Source organism: Sorex fumeus, unplaced genomic scaffold (genome assembly GCF_029834395.1).
Source record: "Sorex fumeus unplaced genomic scaffold, SorFum_2.1 ptg000037l, whole genome shotgun sequence".
Taxonomy (NCBI): Eukaryota; Metazoa; Chordata; class Mammalia; order Eulipotyphla; family Soricidae; genus Sorex; species Sorex fumeus.
The window spans coordinates 44,675,678-44,697,051 of NW_026606094.1; the positions used below are offsets into that span (position 1 = coordinate 44,675,678).

Sequence of the window (21,374 nt, forward strand, 5' to 3'; positions counted from 1 at the left end):
ACACCAAACATCAGCCAAGCGGCACAAATGCTGGCCGACTTTGACCGTGAGTGTGGAAAGGTAGGACTACAGCTGAATCTTACAAAGACAATGTTTATGAGAAACAGCCTCGTTCCTGACGCCCCATTCGCTCTCAACGGAACGACCATCTCCGAATGCAACAGCTATGTGTACCTAGGTCGAGAGGTCAACATGATAAATGACCTGGCACCCGAGCTGCGCAGGAGGAAGAGAGCGGCTTGGAACGCCTTCAAGAACGTCGAAGAAATAGCTAAGAGGACGAAGAACCTCCGGCTCCGAGCACATCTCTTTGATTCCACTGTTCTTCCTGCATTAACATATGCCTCAGAGACCTGGGCCCTACGCAAACAAGATGAGAACGCTATTCAGGTCTCCCAAAGAAGAATAGAAAGAACTATGCTTGGAATATCACGTTTCACTCAAATGAGAGAAAGAATCCGGAGTTCTGACATCCATCGACGATCAAGAATCAGAGACGCTGTCTCATTTGCCAAGGTGTCGAAAATCAGATGGGCTGGTCACATAATGAGATTTAAAGACGACCGCTGGACTAGAGCTGTTACCGACTGGATTCCACGGGATGTCAAAAGACCACGTGGCCGCCCACCCACCAGATGGTCAGACTTCTTCGTCAAGATCATGAACGATCGGTTTGAGGCCCTTCATGTTCCCGGAGCGAACAGATGCCATTGGGCTACACTAGCACGCGACAGGGACAAATGGAGACGTTACTGGTGCCCGCTCGAGCAAATCGATGGCTAACGGGAAGTTAAGTGATTAAGTGATTAAGTGAAAACATATAAAGTGTTTTTCTTTTTTTTTGGCATTGATATATAATTAGTTAAGGATTTTTCAAATATATGAGATGGTGAGTAGCTTTTAGTTTATTTCCTTAATAAAAATGTTTTTCATGTGCATTCATTATTTTTTCAACATAGTAATAATAAATATTAGAATTTTTTCTTATAAAGGTCATGTGATATTCATAAGTTACTGTGTTGCTCTAAATATGTTTTCAGAGCTCATTATGATCATGATGATAATCCTCACATTGATTATGTTTTACATTTTTTGGTTTCTGTATGATGTGCATTTTCTTCTTGCTTAATTAAAAAAAATTTTAGAACACGGCTTGATGAACTGAGAATGTTCCTGGAGAATGAGACCTGGGAGCTTTGTCCTGTTAAGTCAAATTTCAGTATTTTGCAACTTCATGTAAGTGTTTTTTAAGAACAAATAATCTGTGTTTAATTTATTTGCCTTTAAAAAAGTAGATACTTGGCTGTATTTATAATATAAATAATTAAGAAATCATGACTTTTATTTCTTAAAGATCAGTAGTTGCAAGTCTCTTAAGTGGTTTTAATGAATGTCAAACTATATTGTAGAATTTTATAAATTCTTTTCCTATGACAGAAAAACTTTGTCTAAAAAGAAATTATAATTAGAATAATATTTAATATATTTTTTATTTCATAGAAGACGCTTTTTTCTTTGTTTGCTTTATTAAGCAATATTTAAGTTTTGCAAAAATTAATCAACTGTATTTATTGTCTCTTATGAAATGGTTCATATTTTTATAATATTTTCATTTCTTAAAGAGACTAATAGTTGCATAGTTCATATTGTAAGTCATCAATTCACCTATAATAAGAAAATTCCTCAAAAGTAAAAATGGTAATTATAAAAAGTGCTCTGAACTAGTTTTTATTGGTACTTATAGAAATGTTTTATTTATTAGATGAGTTTTTTGAAATCTTATGCATAAGGAAATAATCCTGTTGCATAGAAAATAATGCAAGCAAATATCTGTATTTGATTTTTTCTCTTAGTTGGAACACATTATAGCTAAATATTTCTTGTGTATTAGTTTATTTTCTGCAAATACCACATGTCAAAATGTAATGCTTAAACTTCAGTTCATGTTGAGCAGTTCATTAGTGTTTAATTTTGCCTTTGGAAGGAATGGCTGGCTAGAAGCAATGTTTTCACTCTTAGTAAGTATAGGGAATACATAAGTCAGATTATTTTTTTAAAGGAAATAATTTTATTTATGTATTGCCAAATAAAAATAAAGCTCACTACTGGATATAGTCCCCAAAATATAATAATAATAATTGTTATTTTAAAATAATAATAATAATAATAATTATAAATCAACTCAGGGATTGAATTTAATAAGTCATTAATGTTCACTCATATTAGCATGTTAGAACTAAGCCATTTCCAGTACAATATTATTGACAAAGTAGGAAATTTTCAATATTTAAATATGTATGTATTTCTTTTTCTCCCAGACCCTAAATCCTAAGAGAAAGGAGAGACCAAGTATTATTTTCCTCTGTTACTTAGTGGCTAGCAAAGGTCTGGTAACAAAAGCAATATTTATAAATGACTTCTAAAACAAAAACTTTGTCCTACTAGGACTTTTGCTGCTATGTTAACATCTTTAGACCATAATGTTCAAATTTTTTAAATTATGTTTTAAAAAATTATTTCTGTGCTGTTTCATAAAATAAGTCAGAAGTAGCATGATATCAATAATACTTTTTTATATAATCAGTGATGACTTGTCTTTTGGAAACTTTTCAGTGTATCTATTCAGGTTTGTGCTTGCAGACAACCTGAAAACTGAGGATTGTTATTTTAAAAAATGCTATACATTTTTGTTGATAGAATATGTTTCTGTGAAGATAAGTGATGACTTCTCTTTTGGTAAACTTTTTAGTGATGTTTCACTAAAAAGTGATCTTCACAGAATATGTTTCTGTGAAGATAAGTGATGACGTCTCTTTTGGTAAACTTTTTAGTAAAGTTTTTGGTAAACTTTTTAGTAATTTTTCACCTATTCAGGTTTGTGCTTGCAGGCAACCTGAAAACTGAAGATTGTTATTTTAAAAAATGCTATACATTTTTGTTGATAGAATATGTTTCTGTACTTTGTTCCTTTTATGTACTTTTGTTACTTTTTTTAATATCTAGGAATTTAAATTTATGGAACAGTCTCGTTCTCCATCAGTTTCACCTAGTAAGCAGTCAGCCTCATCTACCTCAAAAACAGTTACTTTGTTTGAGCAGTACTGTAGTGGGGGAAATCCATTTGAAATTCCGTCCAACCATAAAGATGAAGAAACGGAAGATGTCCTGGCTTCTAATGGGGTATGTGATGTTTAAAAACATGCTGTATTACATAAATGAGATTTTCATATTGCTAAAGTCTTCTACGTGATCAATAAGGTAATTGGCTGGATTGACTTGTTCATTTGCGACCCATCTTCTTACCCATATACTTAGTTTATTGTTACATGTAGGGATAATGACTTTACAATAAGCATTACTGACTTTGCTTTTTTGAATGATAAAATTTGCTTTTATGTCTACTTTATTTACAATGTTATTAATCAAATAGTAGAATGTTTTGCTACTATATCTTTATTTATTAGATAGATGACCGCATGATCTATGCTCTTTTCTCAGCTCAACCCCTGGGTAACAAAGAGAATTACTTTGTTCCATGTCTCTTTCTCTAAAGAGAGTAATGTCTTGCTAACCTGCTTGGTAGGGAATCTTTTAGAATTTAGAATTATGGTGTATTAATTGTGTTTTGGGTTGTACAACAGAAAAATATAGCAGTAGTGGACTTTGAGGAAAAGATTTGAAGTCATATGAGTGAAGACCACTTTAGTAATTTATTACCTTTGTAGCCCTTCCCTTGATAAATTATTTTAAGTCTGTCATCCTCAGTTTCTAAATATTCACAGTAAGGGGAATTCTTATGTAACAGTTACGTACCAGCTGTTTTCACTATATTACTTTGGTTTTGAAATACGTAAAACCTCTGGTTTTTATGCTTTCCAGTATGACTTTAATTTTAGATTCGATGGAGATAGAGTTAAAGCTATTCAGGTTTGACAAAAATCTGTTGAATTAATATCTGTATTTTAACTAAATGGGAAGCCCACTCACCCCTAAAATATTATAAAGGAGGTATGTGCTTATAATAATGGATTTTAAATACTACTAGTGATTATAGCACAGTGGGTAAGGCATTTATTTACCTTTCACACAGCGGACCCAGGTTCGATTCCTCCATCCCTCTTGGATAGCCTGGCAAGCTACTGAGATTATCCTGCCCGCATAGAGGAACCTAGCAAGCTCCCTGTGGCGTATTCGATATGCCAAAAATAGTAACGACAAGTCTCACAATGGAGACGTTACTGGCGCCCTCTTGAGCAAATCAATGAACTGAGACAACAGTGCTACAGTGATATTTTTTTGCTTTAGTTTTGATTTTTTTTTTTTTTACTTTTTTGGGTCACACCTGGCAATGCACAGGGGTTACCCCTGGCTCTGCACTCAGGAATTACTCCTGGCAGTGCTCAGGGGACCATATGGGATGCTGGGAATCGAACCCCTGTTGGCCGCTTGCAAGGCAAACGCCCTACCTGCTGTGCTAGCGCTCCAGCCCCAGATATGTTTTTGAAGCTTTTTTGAAAGTATACCATTATTGTGCTTTATATGAAGCACAAGTTATTTCATAGTAAGCTATATTCAAAATAATGACTTAATGATTATGTGTGCTATTTTGCTTTTATGAAATAGACACATATTTCTCAAAGATGCACATAATGGGTACTAGTCTATTGGGAGTTGGGTGGGGGGAACAGTACTATCCATAAATGTAACTGAGAGGCACTTTTTTTGCTTAATGAAGATAGATTCTAGGGAGTTGTTAAGTACTTACTTTTCTGAAAAGAGGAAGTAGGGCAAATCAATTTGGAACCTCTGAAACAGATTAAACTCAAAGGAATTAAAAGGCATTTCAATGTGTGTTTGTGTGTGTGTGTGTGTGTGTGTGTGTGTGTGTGTGTAACAGGCCCAGGTATATGCTTTACCACTGAGCCATATACATGGCCCTGGTCTCCTAGTGTAAACAATAATATAAACTTCTGTGTGGTGATTTTGTTAAATCTCCTGGAGTGTTAAGTTCTCATTACTTGTGGCAATTATTTTCTATTAATTTACCATGAACTCTAATGTTCCTGGGGTAAATGTCAACTTGGGTTCATGTGAGCCTTTAGTAGCTACATTTTCTCCGCAAATCAGTGCCAAACCTTGGTTTATGTGTGTTTGTACTCAAAGACATCTATTGTAAGTCATGTTGATTCCATTGAACACATGACCAACAGCAGTATCTTCCTGGCTGATCATGCTTATGGAACACATGCCTCCCAGGACATGACAGTCACGTGCTTAGGAGCACCAGATACCACATTATCACTGTGCTTAGTGGTTATTAGTCTATGGTATGAAATCACATAGGGAGGACAAAATAAGTTTTTCTAAATAACTCTTAATTTTACAATAAGAAAGGTGCTTTTTAAAGTGTCACTGTCACTGTCATGCAGTTGTTCATCGATTTACTCGAGTGGGAGTGAGTAACATCTCTATTCCTCCCAGCCCTGAGATTTTAGCAGCCTCTTCTTACTCGTCTTTCCCAATGATTGGAGGCTTTTTCAGGGTCAGGGGAATGAGACCTGTTATTGTTACTGTTTTTGGCATATCAAATATGCCACGGGGAGCTTGCCAGGCTCTGCCCATGTGGACGGGATACTCTTGGAAGCTTACCGGGCTCTCCGAGAGGCATATATATATATATATATATATATATATATATATATATATATTTCTCTCTATGATTTGTTGCTTACTACCTGAACCATGATTACCACACATCAAATAATATGGTGTGTTAGTTATGGAAAATGGGTAGGAAGTGTCTTAGGATATCTTGGCCATGAAGTTCAGAAAGTGGCCTGGAGCATGGCGGCAGTTGGATAGTGGAGATTGGCTAGGTCCCTTGGAGTGGGGAGGGCTCTAACCCGCCCTCCTCTGGGACGCCCTGATTGAAAACAGCCTGGCGCATAGTCAGGTGGCATGGTTATGGGAGCCTCATTTTATGCTCCCTTCCAGGAGCAGCAGCTGAGAGGTAGCCATGAGTTCTGGAGGGTGGCCCGTGAGGAGGTTATCTGGCGCCCCCAGGGAGTAGCTTATGGATGTGACTCCTGGATCGCCAGAGACTGGGGAAGCAGGCAGAGGATCTCTGCTCCCCGGTCCCATTGAGCTCAGATTCTAAGGTCACAAATTTCCACATTACCTGGGTTCCGTGGGACTTCTCTCCTGTGTGAGGCTCGGTCCGAGTGTCCTGAAAGCAGCCTGGAGCATGGCGGTAGTTGGGTAGTGGAGGTCGTCTGCCAGAGCTGGGTCTCTTGGCGTGGGGAGGGCTCTCACCCGCCCCACTCTGGGTCACCCCGAGTGAAAACAGCCTAGCGTGGAGAAAGTGCTTTTTAGAATGAAAGAGCAAAAACATGAAGTTAGTGGACCACATTGTTTGCCCTCAGTTGGGATGGTCTTGCTGGAAAATTTTGGAAGACTCACTGGAAGCACTTAGCACAATCCTTGTCTCCTGCTCCGGAGTCATGTAATTTATTGGCACTAGTAATAACGATAATGATAACTGTCACTTCTTTTACTGCCATTCTCAGGCTGGCCATAGGTTAGAGTGTCATAAAGATGATGGTGATATTAGGAAGGACCCTTCCTCTCAAAACCAATTCCACTGCTTTGCCCTCACACTAAGTAATGACTAGGTGCTAAGTCTGATTTTCTGAACTGCCCTGGGATTTAAATCAAACCATAAGTAATTAGAATATCAACATGTGTGTTGTGCTTATTAAAGTGAACTAAGAGTTTTGAGTGACAGAGTAGGAGGACAGGGATGTGACTTGCAGTAGATCACTGTCATTGCTAGGCTGAGTTTGATTCCCTAGCATATTTCTCATAGAGTTCCTGAATTGGTTACTCAGTCTCTTTGTAATGAGCTAACTTGTTGGATGTAAGCATACTAATATCTCCTGGAGGAAAAGATATCTTTTAGTCAATTCTGTACATACTCCTTCCCTTTTCTAACACCTAGGGTGTTTATTTTTTCTATCCTTGCATTTTTTTAATATGAAAACTTAATTTTTTTAAAATAAAAGTTTTTATAAGTCTTGTGTTTATATTTTCTCTTTTATTTTTCCCTTGACTTGGATACATTACAATTATAAAGAAAATAAAAAGATGAGGTTTGTTTTTGGTTTTGGGGGGGTCACAATCAGTGGTTTTCAGGGGTTGTTCCCAGGTACTTGGGAGAATCATAGAATGTTGAGAATCAAACCTGAGCCTCCCACATACAAAGCATGAATTCCAGCCCTTTGAGATTCTCAATGGCCCAAGGATAATGTTTCTCTATGACAAAATTAAAGCTGTATTATTAAGAACCATCTTCTCTAAGCTACTGTTTAGGAAATCAGAAACTTGTATTCAGTGTAACGCCTCCAATAAATAGTGATTCTTTATATCCTTTGCTGAACATACTTTATTCTTTTTAGTATGAATCTGATGAACAAGAGAAAAGTGCCTATCAGGAATATGACAGTGATAGTGATGTTCCAGAGGAACTAAAACGAGATTATGTGGATGAGCAGACAGGAGATGCTCCTGTGAAAAGGTAATTGCTTTTAGTTTGTATGCTATTTTGCACTTGCACTTGATGTTGTGCAGTTTTAAGATTTCCTTTAAAACTTAAAGAAGAAACAAACTTTGGGCCTAGGAGATGGCTCGAAGCAGCTTTTGCATATGCAAGGCCCTGAGTTCAGTCACCACCACTGCATGTGCCCCAGCATCTCTGTGTGTGGTTTTGACAGCCCTGGAGCATCATCAGAAAAGCCAAAATTAAAATGTCAAGAATAAAGTAAAATGTGTAACTCTACAAGAAAAAGAAAAAATGGAAGTATGAGTTCATTATAATGTCATGTGACTGAAGTTAATATGTTTGTAAAAAATGATCTGGAGAATATCATGCTGAGTGAAGTTAGTCAGAGGGAGAGGGACAGATAACAGAATAATCTCTCTCATACGGGATATACAGAAGCCTAGCAAGAGAACAATGGCAATGCCCAAAGGCAACAGAAACTGAGAATTGGTCTTTAGGTGGGAAGCATATTACTGCAGAGAGTATGGGGAGCAATAGGATGGATGGCGGACACTGGGACTGTGGTAGAGGGAAGTTGTTACTCTGCTGGAGGCTGTGGGATTGGAATGTTTCATGCGTAAAACCTGCCATTATTAATATTGTAAGTCAGGGCACCTAAAAGAAAAAAATTTTAAAGACTTAAAATGAATGATTCTTAAAAGGCTTAAAATATAGCTTTTAGATAATAAGCATAATTAAAGAGCTCTTCATTTGGAGGGCTAGTGGTTTTTGCAGAAAAATAAACTCTTAGTTTTTAAAATCAGTTTTTTAAAGGTAACTTATTTTTCTTATAGATGATACAGATTTTTACACATGTATGATATTTATATCTGTCATCCATATGAACTAAGTAAAGTTATTTTCAAAAATCGTCATTAGATATATTTGGGGTGTATTTTGGCTAATAGAAATACCTTAAAATAATAGGATAGTTGCATTTTTGTTAGAGTTATGTACCCTTCTCACCTATCATAACTAAACTGTAAAATGTGAATTTTACAAAATAAACCAGTAATATTTTAATGTGAATTTCAAACTGAAGCCAGTCTGTTAATAGGGTACTACAAACAAGAATTATAAAATTTAACTTTAAGTGTTTCTTGACTTTATCAAATTTCTATTATTTCATAGCCAGTCTCCCTGCTTCCTTTCCCCTTCCCTTTGTTACCATTTTTGCAATGGCAGGAGGCCACATATACTTGGCTATATTGCTCACATATTTTGGTAGAGATGCTTACTGTAGGTCACACACTTGACTATAGTGAGCCAGAGATCATATACTTCATTACCAGGGATCCCAAGCAAAGCCCCTGGGGATTGTATTGAGGCATGTGGGGGTGATACTAGAGATTAAACTTTCAGCCTCACCGAGCCTTGACTTGCAGAGCAGGCATTTTTTTGCCATGGAGCTATCCTTAAGCCTCTTAATTCAGATTCTTAGGAAGAATTTTTTTTCCCATTTATAAGTTTGAAGTCAGTGTGCTTTGTACAATTGATGCATAATTTCTATAACATGTCTAATATGGGAAGAAGGATGTTTAAGTGTGATTTCTTTTAATGACTGTCTTAGAATGAAAAATATTACTGGTTTATTTTGCTTATTTTTCTTCCCTACTGGACTGTAAGTAATACATGGACAGAAGGATAATCTCTGTATTCCTACCAAGGCATAATAGGATTTTCTTTTTAACTGATTAGTGAATAAGGAATATAGCCTAAGCTGAAAACCTGATTTACTACTTTGACAACACTAATTGCTACTCTTTTTTTCCTATATTAAGTGTTTCAAGAGAAACTCTGAAAAGCAGGAAGAAATCAGATTATAGTCTAAATAAAGTGAACGCACCCATCTTAACAAATACAACACTGAATGTGATAAGACTTGTTGGTAAGTAACTTAAAAAAAGAAAAGCAAATGTCATTTCATCTATGTTTTGTTACCAATTGATTTTTACTTGCAGTTTTTATCCTATATTCTATTGTCCACTTCAGTGAAGGAGTAAGATAAATACCTTTATTTGTTCCAAAATGTGTAATACTGATATTATTGTTAGCTTTTTCCATTAACTATATAGTATTTGTGTCATCCAGTTTTTCTAAAATATCCCAATTAATCGAAATGTAACAAAAATTCTCAGAGTTAGAAACGCATGTAGGATCATGATAATGCCACTTTTACATTTACACAGTATTTTTGTGCTTAATTGTTTCCATTGATCTTCACAATCTTCCTGTCAGATAAGGCAGAGTGAAAAGTGAGTGTCTGGCATTTTCAGACATAAGGGTTCTAGAAACTAAATATTCTCTCTATAGGAAGTGTTGTTCTTAATACAGATAAGACCTTTATTGATGATTTTATTGGAAGAAACAGCATGAAGAAATGTTGTTTGAAGGATTTAAAAAAATTATTTCAACATCTTGTTGTCTTGGTCTTTATATCTCACAATTTTTATATAAATTATAGATATACCTTCTTCTATTAATAAAGGCATTTATACGAGCTAGTGATTTTTTTTCTCTGAAAACTTAGTGTTTTTTCTGTAAAGACATTGTATTCTGTTTACTGTGGTGATAATTCCATATTGCCTGCTATGGTAACTTTCAGCTCCAATGATATGGTCTGTGTTTTTGAAGAAAATTTCTATATTTTATTAGTGAATACAATAAAGTAGGTAGTGTTCTTTGGAAGACTTTTTTAAGGGAAAATAATAGAGAAGTAATAACAATTGAGAAAAGACAAGTTGTATATTTGCATAACAAAAATGGCAGATTTAAAAAATCTAATGGTCAGTTGTTTCAGAGAAATGAGTTCTTCCTTACTAACTTAACATATATGATCATTAGTTACTTTTCTGGAATATATAGAATCATATTGGAAGGGAGGGCGGAGATACAGTACAGCAGGTAAGGCACTTTCCTTGCACACGGCCACCCTGAGTTTGATCTCTGGCATCCCATATGGTCCTCCAGTGCTGCCTGGAGTAATTCCCGAATCCAGAGGCAGAAGTATCCCCTGAGCACCACTAGGTAATGCTCCAAAACAAATTTTAAAAACCCATGATCATTTGGAAGGGTTCTGAGAGATCATCTCATCTCAATTCCCATAAAATACAATTTATTTCTATAAAGCCTGTAAGATGTGTGGACATCTAGCTTATATTTTATATCTAATGATTACTGAAGCATGTTGTTTTGCAAGACTACTCATTCTGTGATTAGACTGATCTAATTTGTGGAAATATTTTTCTTATGGTAAACCAATTCTATATTTTTGTAACGCATCAGTTGCCCCAAGTTCTGCCCTTAAAAATCAGAAAGTAAATAAACTTAATCTGTTTGGTCACTTTGTAGACATGTGGTCATAACTGTCCTGTCTAACTCGTTCTTGAAATTCACTGTGTTCAGTTCCCTCCTGTGAACTGTTTCGTCATCCCTATTACCCTCCTTAACTTTCTGGATTCACTTAGTTTTAGTGACTGAACATACAGCTTGAGGTGTAGTTAAATGAAGTAATCTTTTGCTTATTTGTCTTGAGTAACAAACACAGACACACACCCAGACACACACACACACACACACACACACACACACACACACACACACACACACACCCCTTCCCAGCAGATTAGTGACTTATCCACAAAGGTTTATTGTGATATTTATTGCTCTTGATCTGTATTTCTGCTTTAAGTGTCTTCATTCTGAAATGGAGACTGAAAATAGAGTGTCATTTTGAACCATGGGAAGGAGAGCAAGAGCTTAAAAATGTCATGACTCTTAAGGATTCCACACTAATATCACTTTACTTCAACCCTTGACTTCCTCTTAGATGTTACTAAAGCATGTCAGACTTGGCTGTGAGGTAGAAGTATACTTCTCTTCAAAGGTATACTGCATTTCTCAAAAAGTAGACATGGATATAGAATTCTTTTACAGGAGGCCCCCAAGTTAGGGAAAGCATTACATTAACCATCTTTGTTATTGCTTTTAATTTTTTTTAAATTTCATTTTAGGCCCTCTAGTTTCTGTTACTTTGGGCATTTGTTGTTTCTTTGTATCTCAGATATTAGGGAGATCATCATTGTATATATCCCTTTCTATCTAAATTCACTAGCATAATATTCTCCAGACCCATACACGTTACAGCAAATTACATGGTTCCATCTAGTCTTATTAGCCCTATAGTATTCCTTGGTGTATATGTGCGATTGTTTTCTTTAACTAGTCACATGTCCTTGTACACCAGTCTGCTTTTAGATTTTTGGCAATTGTGAATAGTACTGCAATGAACATAAGAATGTAAATGTTTTTATCTAGTGTTTTTGGGCACTTGGGTTAGATGCTAAGAAGTGAAATTGCTGAATCATGTGGAAGCTAAATGCTTAGTTTTTTGTGAAATGTCCATATTGTTTTCCAAAGACATTGAGCCAGTTGACATTCCCACCCTGCCAGCACTGGTTTTTTTGGTCTTTGTAATTTGTGCCAGTTTCACTGGTGTGAGATATCTCATTGTTATTTTGATTTGTATTTCCCTGATGTTAAGTGATGCTGAGCATTTTTGTCACATAACTTTTGGCTGTCTCTCTTTTTTAAGGACGTGTTTGTTTATGTCTTCACATTTTTTTTGATGGAGTTGTTTGCTTTATATATCTAACACGTTAATGCTTTGTCAGATGAGTGGAGGACAAATATTTCCTCCCAGCATGTGGAGTGTCTTTTTATTCTGGTCATCATTTTTTTTTGGCAGAGCAGAAGATTTTTAGTTTGATTTAGTCCCATTTGTTTATCTTTGCTTCCATTTGCTGCCAGTGGTACAGAACCATTGAAGATGCCTCAAGCGATAGCACAGAGGTAGAGCGTTTGCCTTGCAAGCTTCCGGCCTGGCCAAGCAGGACTCTATTCCTCTGCCCCTTTCAGAGAGCCCGGCAGGCTACCGAGAGTATCTTGCCCACATGGCAAAGCCTGGCAAGCTACCCGTGGCGTATTCGATAAGCCAAATACAATAACAACAAAGTCTCACATTGGAGACATTACTGGCCCTGCTTGAGCAAATTGATGAACAACCGGAGGACAGTGACAGTGACAGTGCAATGGTCTGTGTCTTTCCCAAAACACTATACAAAGTCAATGTAGCCCTTACAAAAATACCTATGACATTTTTTAAAGACATTGATCAGATGCTGTTGAATGTTACATGGAATAATAAATAATAAATTTAATAAAATAAAATAATAAATAATAAAATAATAAAATCCCCAGAATAGCCAAAGCAATCCTAGGGAAATAGAATAATAGTGTAAAGTACAATTAGACTCTCAGACCAGTGAAATAGAGTGAGAGTCCAGAGACAGATCCTCAGGTATATGGATATTTGGTTTTTGACAGAGGAACTGAAAAGTATGAAATGGAGTAAGGAAAGCCTCCTCAACAGATGGCGTTGGAAAAACAGGTCAGTCATACGCAAAAAAATGAACTCAGATCCCTTTCTAATGCCTTGCACAAAAGTCAAACCAAAATGGATTAAAGACCTCAATATCAGACCTGAATCCATAAATTATATTGAACAGCAAGCATATTCAATATGCAAACACAGTAATAACAAGTCTCACAATGGACACGTTACTGAGCCCACTTGAGCAAATCCATAAACAACGGGAGGACAGTGTTACAGTTACCTGGTTTTAAAAGGACAAGCAATTGTATGATTATATTGCACTAAAAGGTAATTCAGTAGAATAAAATATAAAGCTAAAACAAAATTGAGGAGGACAAATTGGATTTTGTTATTTAAATGCAAACATTACACGCAACCCTACTGCAAGAACTCTTTTCTTCTTGAGATCACAAGGAAATGTAGAAACAATATATCTGGTCATTCTTATTATATAAGGAAGGGATATAATAATGATAGATATTGATGCCCTTTGGTGCAAAGTTCTGGAAAAAGTAACAAAAATTATTATGTAAAAATCATTGAGGGCAGAGAGATAGGAGAGCAGGTCACATGTTTGCGTTGTGCATGACCAACCCATGCACAACCCATGGTTACTACCACCCACCTCCCCCCCCCCCCCCCCCCCAGCCGGAGTGATTTCTGAGCCCAAGGGGAGCCAGGAGAAAACCCTAAGCTTTTCTGACTCAAATTAACCATTCATCTTCAAAACTTGATGTTCAAAGTGGAAAATGTTTTCTTACAAGATTCATGGAAATTGAGAAGAGCCATATTCTTAGAATTCTTTAATATGTCAGCCTTATAAAGGAGAGCAAACTGAATCAAACCTTACCCTGGACAGAGATTCAACAGTCTCCCCACCAGATTTTTTTTTTTTATTGGAGTTGCAATTAGGAAACATTATCTAGTATGCTAATTGAACTTTCATATTGTCCCATTTAGGACTGGGATTAGGTGCTGTCATTATTTCCCCAAGAGGATTTTATGCCTACCACTTTCATTCTCCCTGGGATGTCTTTATCTTCAGTTTGTACATATTCATAAAACAGAACTCTCTGGAACCTTTCACTAAGGGGTCTCCAGCTAATAAAAGCACTATTCCCTCTTCTGTTGTTACTGCATAGAGGTGTTTGAAGATTATAAACTGGCAAAGGTAATGCCTCTTATAGAGCAAAGGGGTACAGTTGTGTAAATAAGATAGATTAATTTTTTGGTGCCCGGAAAGATGAAGGAACTAATTATTCAGTACTTGGGAGAAACATTTTAGAACACTAAGGGCATATTGAAAATGTCTTTTTCAAGTAGTGTTTACTTGGCAGATAATTAGGAGAGATTAAACAAAAGATTGTTAATGAGGCTTCCCAGCCCCAGGTGGTACCTAAATCTGTTAGAAAGGCTCCAAGCCTGCCACAAGCCACAGTGCAGAGGACTAATCAGAATGCTTGCTTGCAAATGAAGAAAATTCTGTCAACCTGACAATTTCTTGTAGACAGAGGCAGCTAAACTTTAAAGAGTGTGTGAAATAATTCTAGTATTTGAGATTGTCTCTCCTCAGGGGACAGCTCTTCCTTGAGCTTGTGTGCTAGATCTGAGAGTAGAAGACAGGAGGCCAAAATCCATCCTTGTAAAAACTAACCTGCTAGCCAGGAGGCACCAGGGCAAGTCCCCCATCCCTCCGGATTCTTCTGAGGCTGGACAAAGGAACTGCAGATCAGTAGGAAGAAAAGCCAAAGTTTTATTACGTTAACATGAGAAAATGATGGGGTTGTAAATTCTTAGGGAAAATGGGGTGGTTTAAGACTTCTGACCTGTGCAAGGGAATCCGGAGATTGCACAAAAGGCCGGGGTGAGGAGTGGGGTGGGGGGGGGGGGGGGATGTTTCACATGATGGACTAGGAAGGCTGACGACATCATCTTTCAGGTGAAAGGAAGAGTGTCTTGAATAGAGAGGGCTTGTTCTCTGAGAAAACTTGTATTTGGTTGTGACCGTTCAAATTTACCTTCTAGGTCATTCAAAGAATTAGTGAAGGTATCTGCAAAAAGGGAGATAGGAGAGGGGTTGTGGGGAAGTGCCAGAGCTTCTCCTCAGCCTCTGTTGACACATGCTGGGAAAGGTCTTGCTCTGTACATGTTGAAAAAGAGCCTATTTGGCTGCTTCAGGAAAGATCAGTCTCACACAGCAAAATAATTAGCAGCTAGATAAAGTACTTGCTAGCACATGCATCAAGACTTACCATGAAACCAACATACGTTTATATGAGGAATATTTAGAGATACAAGCAATGTCTCTGATGGGAGGTGTGGTGGTGAAAAGAACACAGAAATGAGAGATTGGAGACTTGCTTCTGCAGCAATTTCCTCTTTCATATGGGACATTAATATTATGTTATCATTGAGTGTTTTGAATGGAAAGGTAATGACGGAAATGGCTCAAAATTAAAATACCCAAAGGTGTTATTAGACAATCACACCTAAATTTCCAAGGTTCCTTCCTCAGGGCAAACCAATAGCACAGCAGTAGGGTGTTTGCCTTGCTCACAACCAGCCCGGCCGAGCCCAGTTCGATTCCTCTGTCCCTCTTGGAGAGCCTGGCAAGCTACCGAGAGTATCTCACGCACACGGCAAAGCCTGGCAAGCTACCCGTGATGTATTCAATATGCCAAACACAGTAACAAGTCTCAAAATAGAGATGTTACTGGGCCCACTTGGGCAAATCGATGAACAACAGGAGGACAGTGTTTTTTAAAACATAAATATGACTTTGCTAATATATTTCTATATGTGGATCCTTGCCTTAATTTTTGTTTTTGCTAGTTTCAACACTGGAGATATATATCAAAGAATAGTATCTACTTATATAGATACTATTCTTCACCTGGTATAATCTCACTTTTTTTTACAATAAGGAAATAATGTATTTTAATTTCTAAATTAAGACACTGGTCTTCTGGTTCATATTGTAATTTATTGTCAGTGTAATAGATCCCCCTACTCCCCATACTTTGTTCCAAGTATTCTGGTAGCTGTTAGAAAACAAATCTCACAGAGTACATAGTTTGTGTTGTTAAGGAGCCCAAATTTTGAATGGGAAATAATGTACAAAGGAAAAGAAATGACCTTGTAGTGTTGTTAGTATAACTTAGCCGAAAAGAAACAGAGAGAAAAAAAAAGTAATTCATTTACCTGACTACATAGCAAATTAAAACAGCTGACTTACTTGCTGGAGGGCTAATACCCGAACTGAATTGGAAAGAGTAGTAGTTCACATAGATGAGGTATGTTAGTCAAGACATTCTAGGCAGATTGTAAAAACTTGGTATTTCACAAGAGCATCACGGTGGAACTGCTGCAAGTGGAAAAGCGTGAGGGTAAGATGTGGGAGAAAAGTGAGCAAGAACTAGATTTCAAAGACCTCTTTTGTTCTATGAAGCTTGAACTTGAACTCTAAGGATTTTAAAAGGGGAGAGAGACACAAGCAGGCTTGACTTTCGAAAATTAATTCTCTGGCCAGAGAGTGTAAAATGAATTGATATGGGACAAAGAGGGAAGTTTGTGGAGGTCTCTCCTGCTGCCCATTTTTGGTAGTCTCACGCCGCTTCCCCCACCCTGGGGAGGCCCAATGGCGATGGGCAGATGAAGGAAGGAATGAGGGTCAGACTGGATGGTGTCAGTTGCAGTTAATTCCATTCCCATCTCCATTCTCCTCTGATTCTCCTCCTGCTTCTTCCTCCCCCATGCTACTTCATTCTCCTCCTTGATCCCCCTTCATTCTTTTTCTGGCTCTGGAATCTGGATCCCTTTTTCCTGCCTCCAGACTCTGGATTCTGGATCCCCGGGCCCCTTCTTACCACCTACTTAAATCCCCAAGCAAGAGGGGTTGGGGCTTAGACATAGGTGTGGTCACAGTCGATAGGGGTAAAGTTCTTTCCCTCAGGGGATGCTTCTAGAACAGATACTCTTGGCAGGACATCCACCCAAGAGCAGAATTTCATGGGTCTGTTTCTCCTCTCCTTGTCCAACAAATGTATAAGCATTCATAATATTGATCATTTTGTATGGATACAGTAAGAGATACATTAGCACTGTAGCACTGTCCTCTCTTTGTTCATCGATTTGCTCGAGCAGGCACCAGTAACGTCTCCATTGTGAAACTTGTTGTTACTGTTTTTGGCATATTGGATATTCCACAGGGAGCTTGCCAAGCTCTGCCATGCGGGCGGGATACTCACGGTAACTTGCCGGGCTCTCCGAGAGGGACAGAGGAATCAAACCCGGGTCGGCTGGTGCAAGGCAAACCCCTTGTCCACTGTGCTGTCAAGATACATTAAGCTTATAGAATTGCTCTCCTGGGGTCATCTTGATCTCAGACTACAATGCTCAGACCAGATTTGTCTTTCCTATCCCTAGCAGAGTCCTAGTCTCGTTGTTACTTTTGGATCCTGACAGCATTTGTCCATGATCAAGCTCTTATAGTTAAGAATTGTGGCGCTTTGACCTGGCCCATTTCGATGCCAGGTTAGCTAACAGTTTGCCCTGAGTCCATTCAGTCCCTCCTTGGGACCCTCTTTTGGGGTGCTAGGAACTAAGGGCAATTGAGGCTTAAGTCGAAGAGGCAGATGCCTGGGAATGAATAATATTCGAAGCCAATTAAATCCTAAGTTACAAAAGCATAATATTATTCGTCCTCCTTTGTTTATACAAAAGGACACTGCTTTAAAGTAAACTATTCAAAAGATATAAAGAGAGGAGAAAGGCAATATTAGCTTACAATACAAGTTCAGTGTCCCAGAAGGATCTGACCTTACAAATTAACAGAGTCTGATTTGGGGGAAAAGCTGATTGGAGAAGAGAGCATAGAGAAGTAGTTACAGATAAACAAAGGACTAGAAGTGACTTGGGAGCACTGTGATGGGTGTAACCCGATAAACCTAAGCTCCTTATGACAAGGGAGAAAGGACAAATCATTGTTATCCTACAGAGGTCAAAAAATCTCAAAACACTGTGAAATAAAGCACACTTCTAAAATAACTCATAGGTGTTCCTATCTTTCAGATGTGTGTGTGTGTGTGTGTGTAGTGCAGATAGTGCACTAGGAGTGTGGTTTGCTGGATCATAATTTAATTTCATTTTATTTTCTGAAATACTATCCATGCTGTTTTCCATAGTGGCTATACAAATTCACATTTCTACTAACTTTTATTCCCATATCCTCAAAAACTCTTGTTTGTAATTTTTTATGGGGGTAGGTGGGGGAGGGGGGACATAGACCAGCCTCACTGGTGTGAGTTGGGACCTCATTGCAGTTTTTATTTCTAGTGTCCCATTAATAAGTGATGTTCCTTATAAAAGAGATACTTGTGTGTTTAACTTTGGAAAAATAACTTTTTAAAAATAACTGAAATTTATATTTTGAAATATAAATTAAATTGTAAAAGGTGTGAAAAATACTAAGTTGATAGCTGTATATACAACGTAGTATTTGTCCAAGAAGCATCATTCCTTAGAGCATGTTACAAGAAAATAATGGGAGATTTGAAAGCCTGGGCTATTTATTCAAACAACAGAATATAATTGGTATCTAGGGACTTAGTAACAGGCCTGTTCATTTCCACCCCTGATCTCTGTTGTTTAGTACTTTTCTTTAAACGTCTTGGGTCTGTTTCTATTTGTCTTTTTTTCTGGTTGCATACCAGAAAAGTATGATGACAGATGATTTGAATTCTTGTCAATTCATATATAACTTTATTTGCTCTGAAGGACAGTTTTACTGTGCACAGAACCATAGATTAATTTTGTTTTCTCACAACATGAAACCTCTACCATTCTATTCAGTTTGTTGTAGTGAAATTTTTTTTCTCTTTTCACTGAAGGCTATTGGTATTTTTTCCCTTGATGTTTTAAAATCGTTGATGTTTCTAGGTGTGCATTTATTTTTTCACTAAGTATGTTAGCCCTTTCAATCTCAAAGCTCATGTTTCTTAAACTGTGACTGAGTTTTACTATTTCTTTGATGATTTTTACTTCTTCCATCTCTTGTCAGGGCTTGGGGGACAATATGTGATACAAGGTATAGAATGGAGACTAGCTGCATACAAAGCAAGTGTCTTAATCCCTGCACTGTCTCTCCAGCCCCTTCTGGTCTTCTTTGATTAGATTTTCCACTACACAGTGTTTCCTGTATTCTATTTTTTAATATTGCATTTTTTCCTATTTTTCATATTCCTGAACCTCCTTTCCCCCTATTCCTCTAATTTCACATTTCTTAAAAATCATATTAAAGTCTTTGGTTTCAATTTTTTCCCTTGTTCTTCTATACAGGTTTTTTTAAATGTATAATACTTACAAATAATATTTTTTGTTTTATGTATGATATTTATAGCGAAAATAATTGTATATTTGAGACCAGAGAGATAGTGCAGATATTAAGGAGTTTGTCATGCAGGCAGTCAGTTTTGGGGTTTGATTCCCAGCACTGCATATAATTCCTCAAGTATCTCCAGGAGTAATTTCTGAGTGCAGAACCAGGAGTGAGTCCTTAGCAATGCTGGGTATGGCCCACAAACAAACAAACAAACAAAACCAAAAAAAAAATATTTTCCATTCACTCCTTATCCAGTTTTAACAATTACTAATGCTTAACATTTGTATAGTACATTTGAAATAGCATTTTTATTAATAAGGTTTTTGTCATCTTATTCCCATAAAAAGATACACAAAGATTTGTTATTTGATTTAGTCATGATCTCGTCACCCTAAAATATATTAATAATCACTTAATCACTTAACTTCCCGTTAGTCGTCGATTTGCTCGAGCAGGCGCCAGTAACGTCTCCATTTGTTATATTAACAAGCTTTTAAATTCTAAACTTTGGTTTTATCTTCTTGTCTGTAGATATTTTATATATTTAGAATAAATAAAATATTAGCACCTGACGGAGCAAAAAATGCAGAAGGTATATGTGTTCTTGGCAATATGAGAATATTAAGTAGTGATGTAGTGAAAATATGGGATGTTATGTAGTGATAAATGTTCTTTACCTCAGACACAAGATCTCACAGTGCTTGCATTCAGGGCAGCAGGAAATACCCAAAACATAATTTGGTAAAGCATTTTATAACTTTATAACTATAAATGAAAGGAATTTAGTTTTGATCTAATTTTCTTTCTTTCCAGGTAAATATATGCAGATGATGAACATTCTCAAACCAATTGCCTTTGATGTAATACATTTCATGTCTCAACTGTTTGATTATTACTTATATGCTATTTATACCTTTTTTGGTCGGAATGATTCGGTAAGTCAACTTTTGGATGGAAAGTTTATTTTTTTTTCTCTCTTCAAATTATATTTTTATTAAGATACCATGATTTTCAATGTTTTTATAATAGAGATTTCTCAGGTGTACTATGTTGCAGCATAAATCCCATGGCAGTGTGCTCTTATCTTCACTGTTATTGCTTGGTTCCTTCCATCCCGCAGCCTGTCCTTTGGTAGACACATGCAAAATTTATTTTATATCACTTATGGAGGGAGAGTTTCTTCTGTGAAACTTCGTTATAGCTATACAGTTGTCATTCTTTGTATTTAGTATGTAATATTATTTTGAAATTTATTAAAGCACTGTTGCACTGTAGCACTGTTGTCCCGTTGTTCATCAATTTCCTCAAGCAGGCACCAGTAACATCTCCATTGTGAGATTTGTTGTTACTGTTTTTGGCACTTTGAATATGCCATGGGGAACTTGCCAGGCTCTGCCATGTGGGCAGGGTACTCTCGGTCGCTTGCCGGGTTCTCCAGGAGGGACAGAGGAATTGAACCAGGTCGGCCACGTGCAAGGCAAAAGCCCTAACCACTGTGCTATCACTTCAGTCCAAAAAATTATTAAAATCCAACAAAATTATTGATAGCAACTTTGTCAGTTCCCTTATTTAGAGGTTCATCTTTAAGCTAAAATATGATATATATCAGTTGTTACTCAGAGTTTTAGTAGAAAAAAGTATCCCATTGCTTCAGACTTTTATAATATATATTATCAATGAAAAAGTTGTAGGTTACCCTGCTCAATTAAATCTGTCTCTGTGTAAATTCCTTCTCAGGAATGAAATATTTTAAGAATTAGTGATTTTGTTTTCTAGAAAGTGCCAGCGGGCCAGATAATTTAAGCAACCTCTGATATAGATTGTGGTGTTCATGCTAGTGTGAAGGTTAGGAAGATACAAAAGGAAACTATAAAAATTGAACACTGGTGAAGGGTCTGATGTTGGTACATTGTTTGCCTGGAATTCAATTAGGAATAACTTTGTAATTCACAGTAACTCAATAA

At 37.0% G+C, this 21,374-nt stretch overlaps 1 protein-coding gene across 1 annotated transcript in view; it reads left to right on the plus strand.

Moving 5' to 3' along the window:
• VPS50 (VPS50 subunit of EARP/GARPII complex) overlaps positions 1-21,374 on the plus strand; it is a 130,791-nt gene that overhangs the window by 86,188 nt on the left and 23,229 nt on the right. The window contains exons 17-21 of the mRNA XM_056118362.1: positions 1,146-1,236; positions 3,004-3,180; positions 7,455-7,573; positions 9,379-9,485; positions 20,224-20,345. Of these exons, the coding sequence (XP_055974337.1) occupies positions 1,146-1,236; positions 3,004-3,180; positions 7,455-7,573; positions 9,379-9,485; positions 20,224-20,345 (616 nt within the window). The remainder of the gene's footprint in view (positions 1-1,145; positions 1,237-3,003; positions 3,181-7,454; positions 7,574-9,378; positions 9,486-20,223; positions 20,346-21,374) is intronic.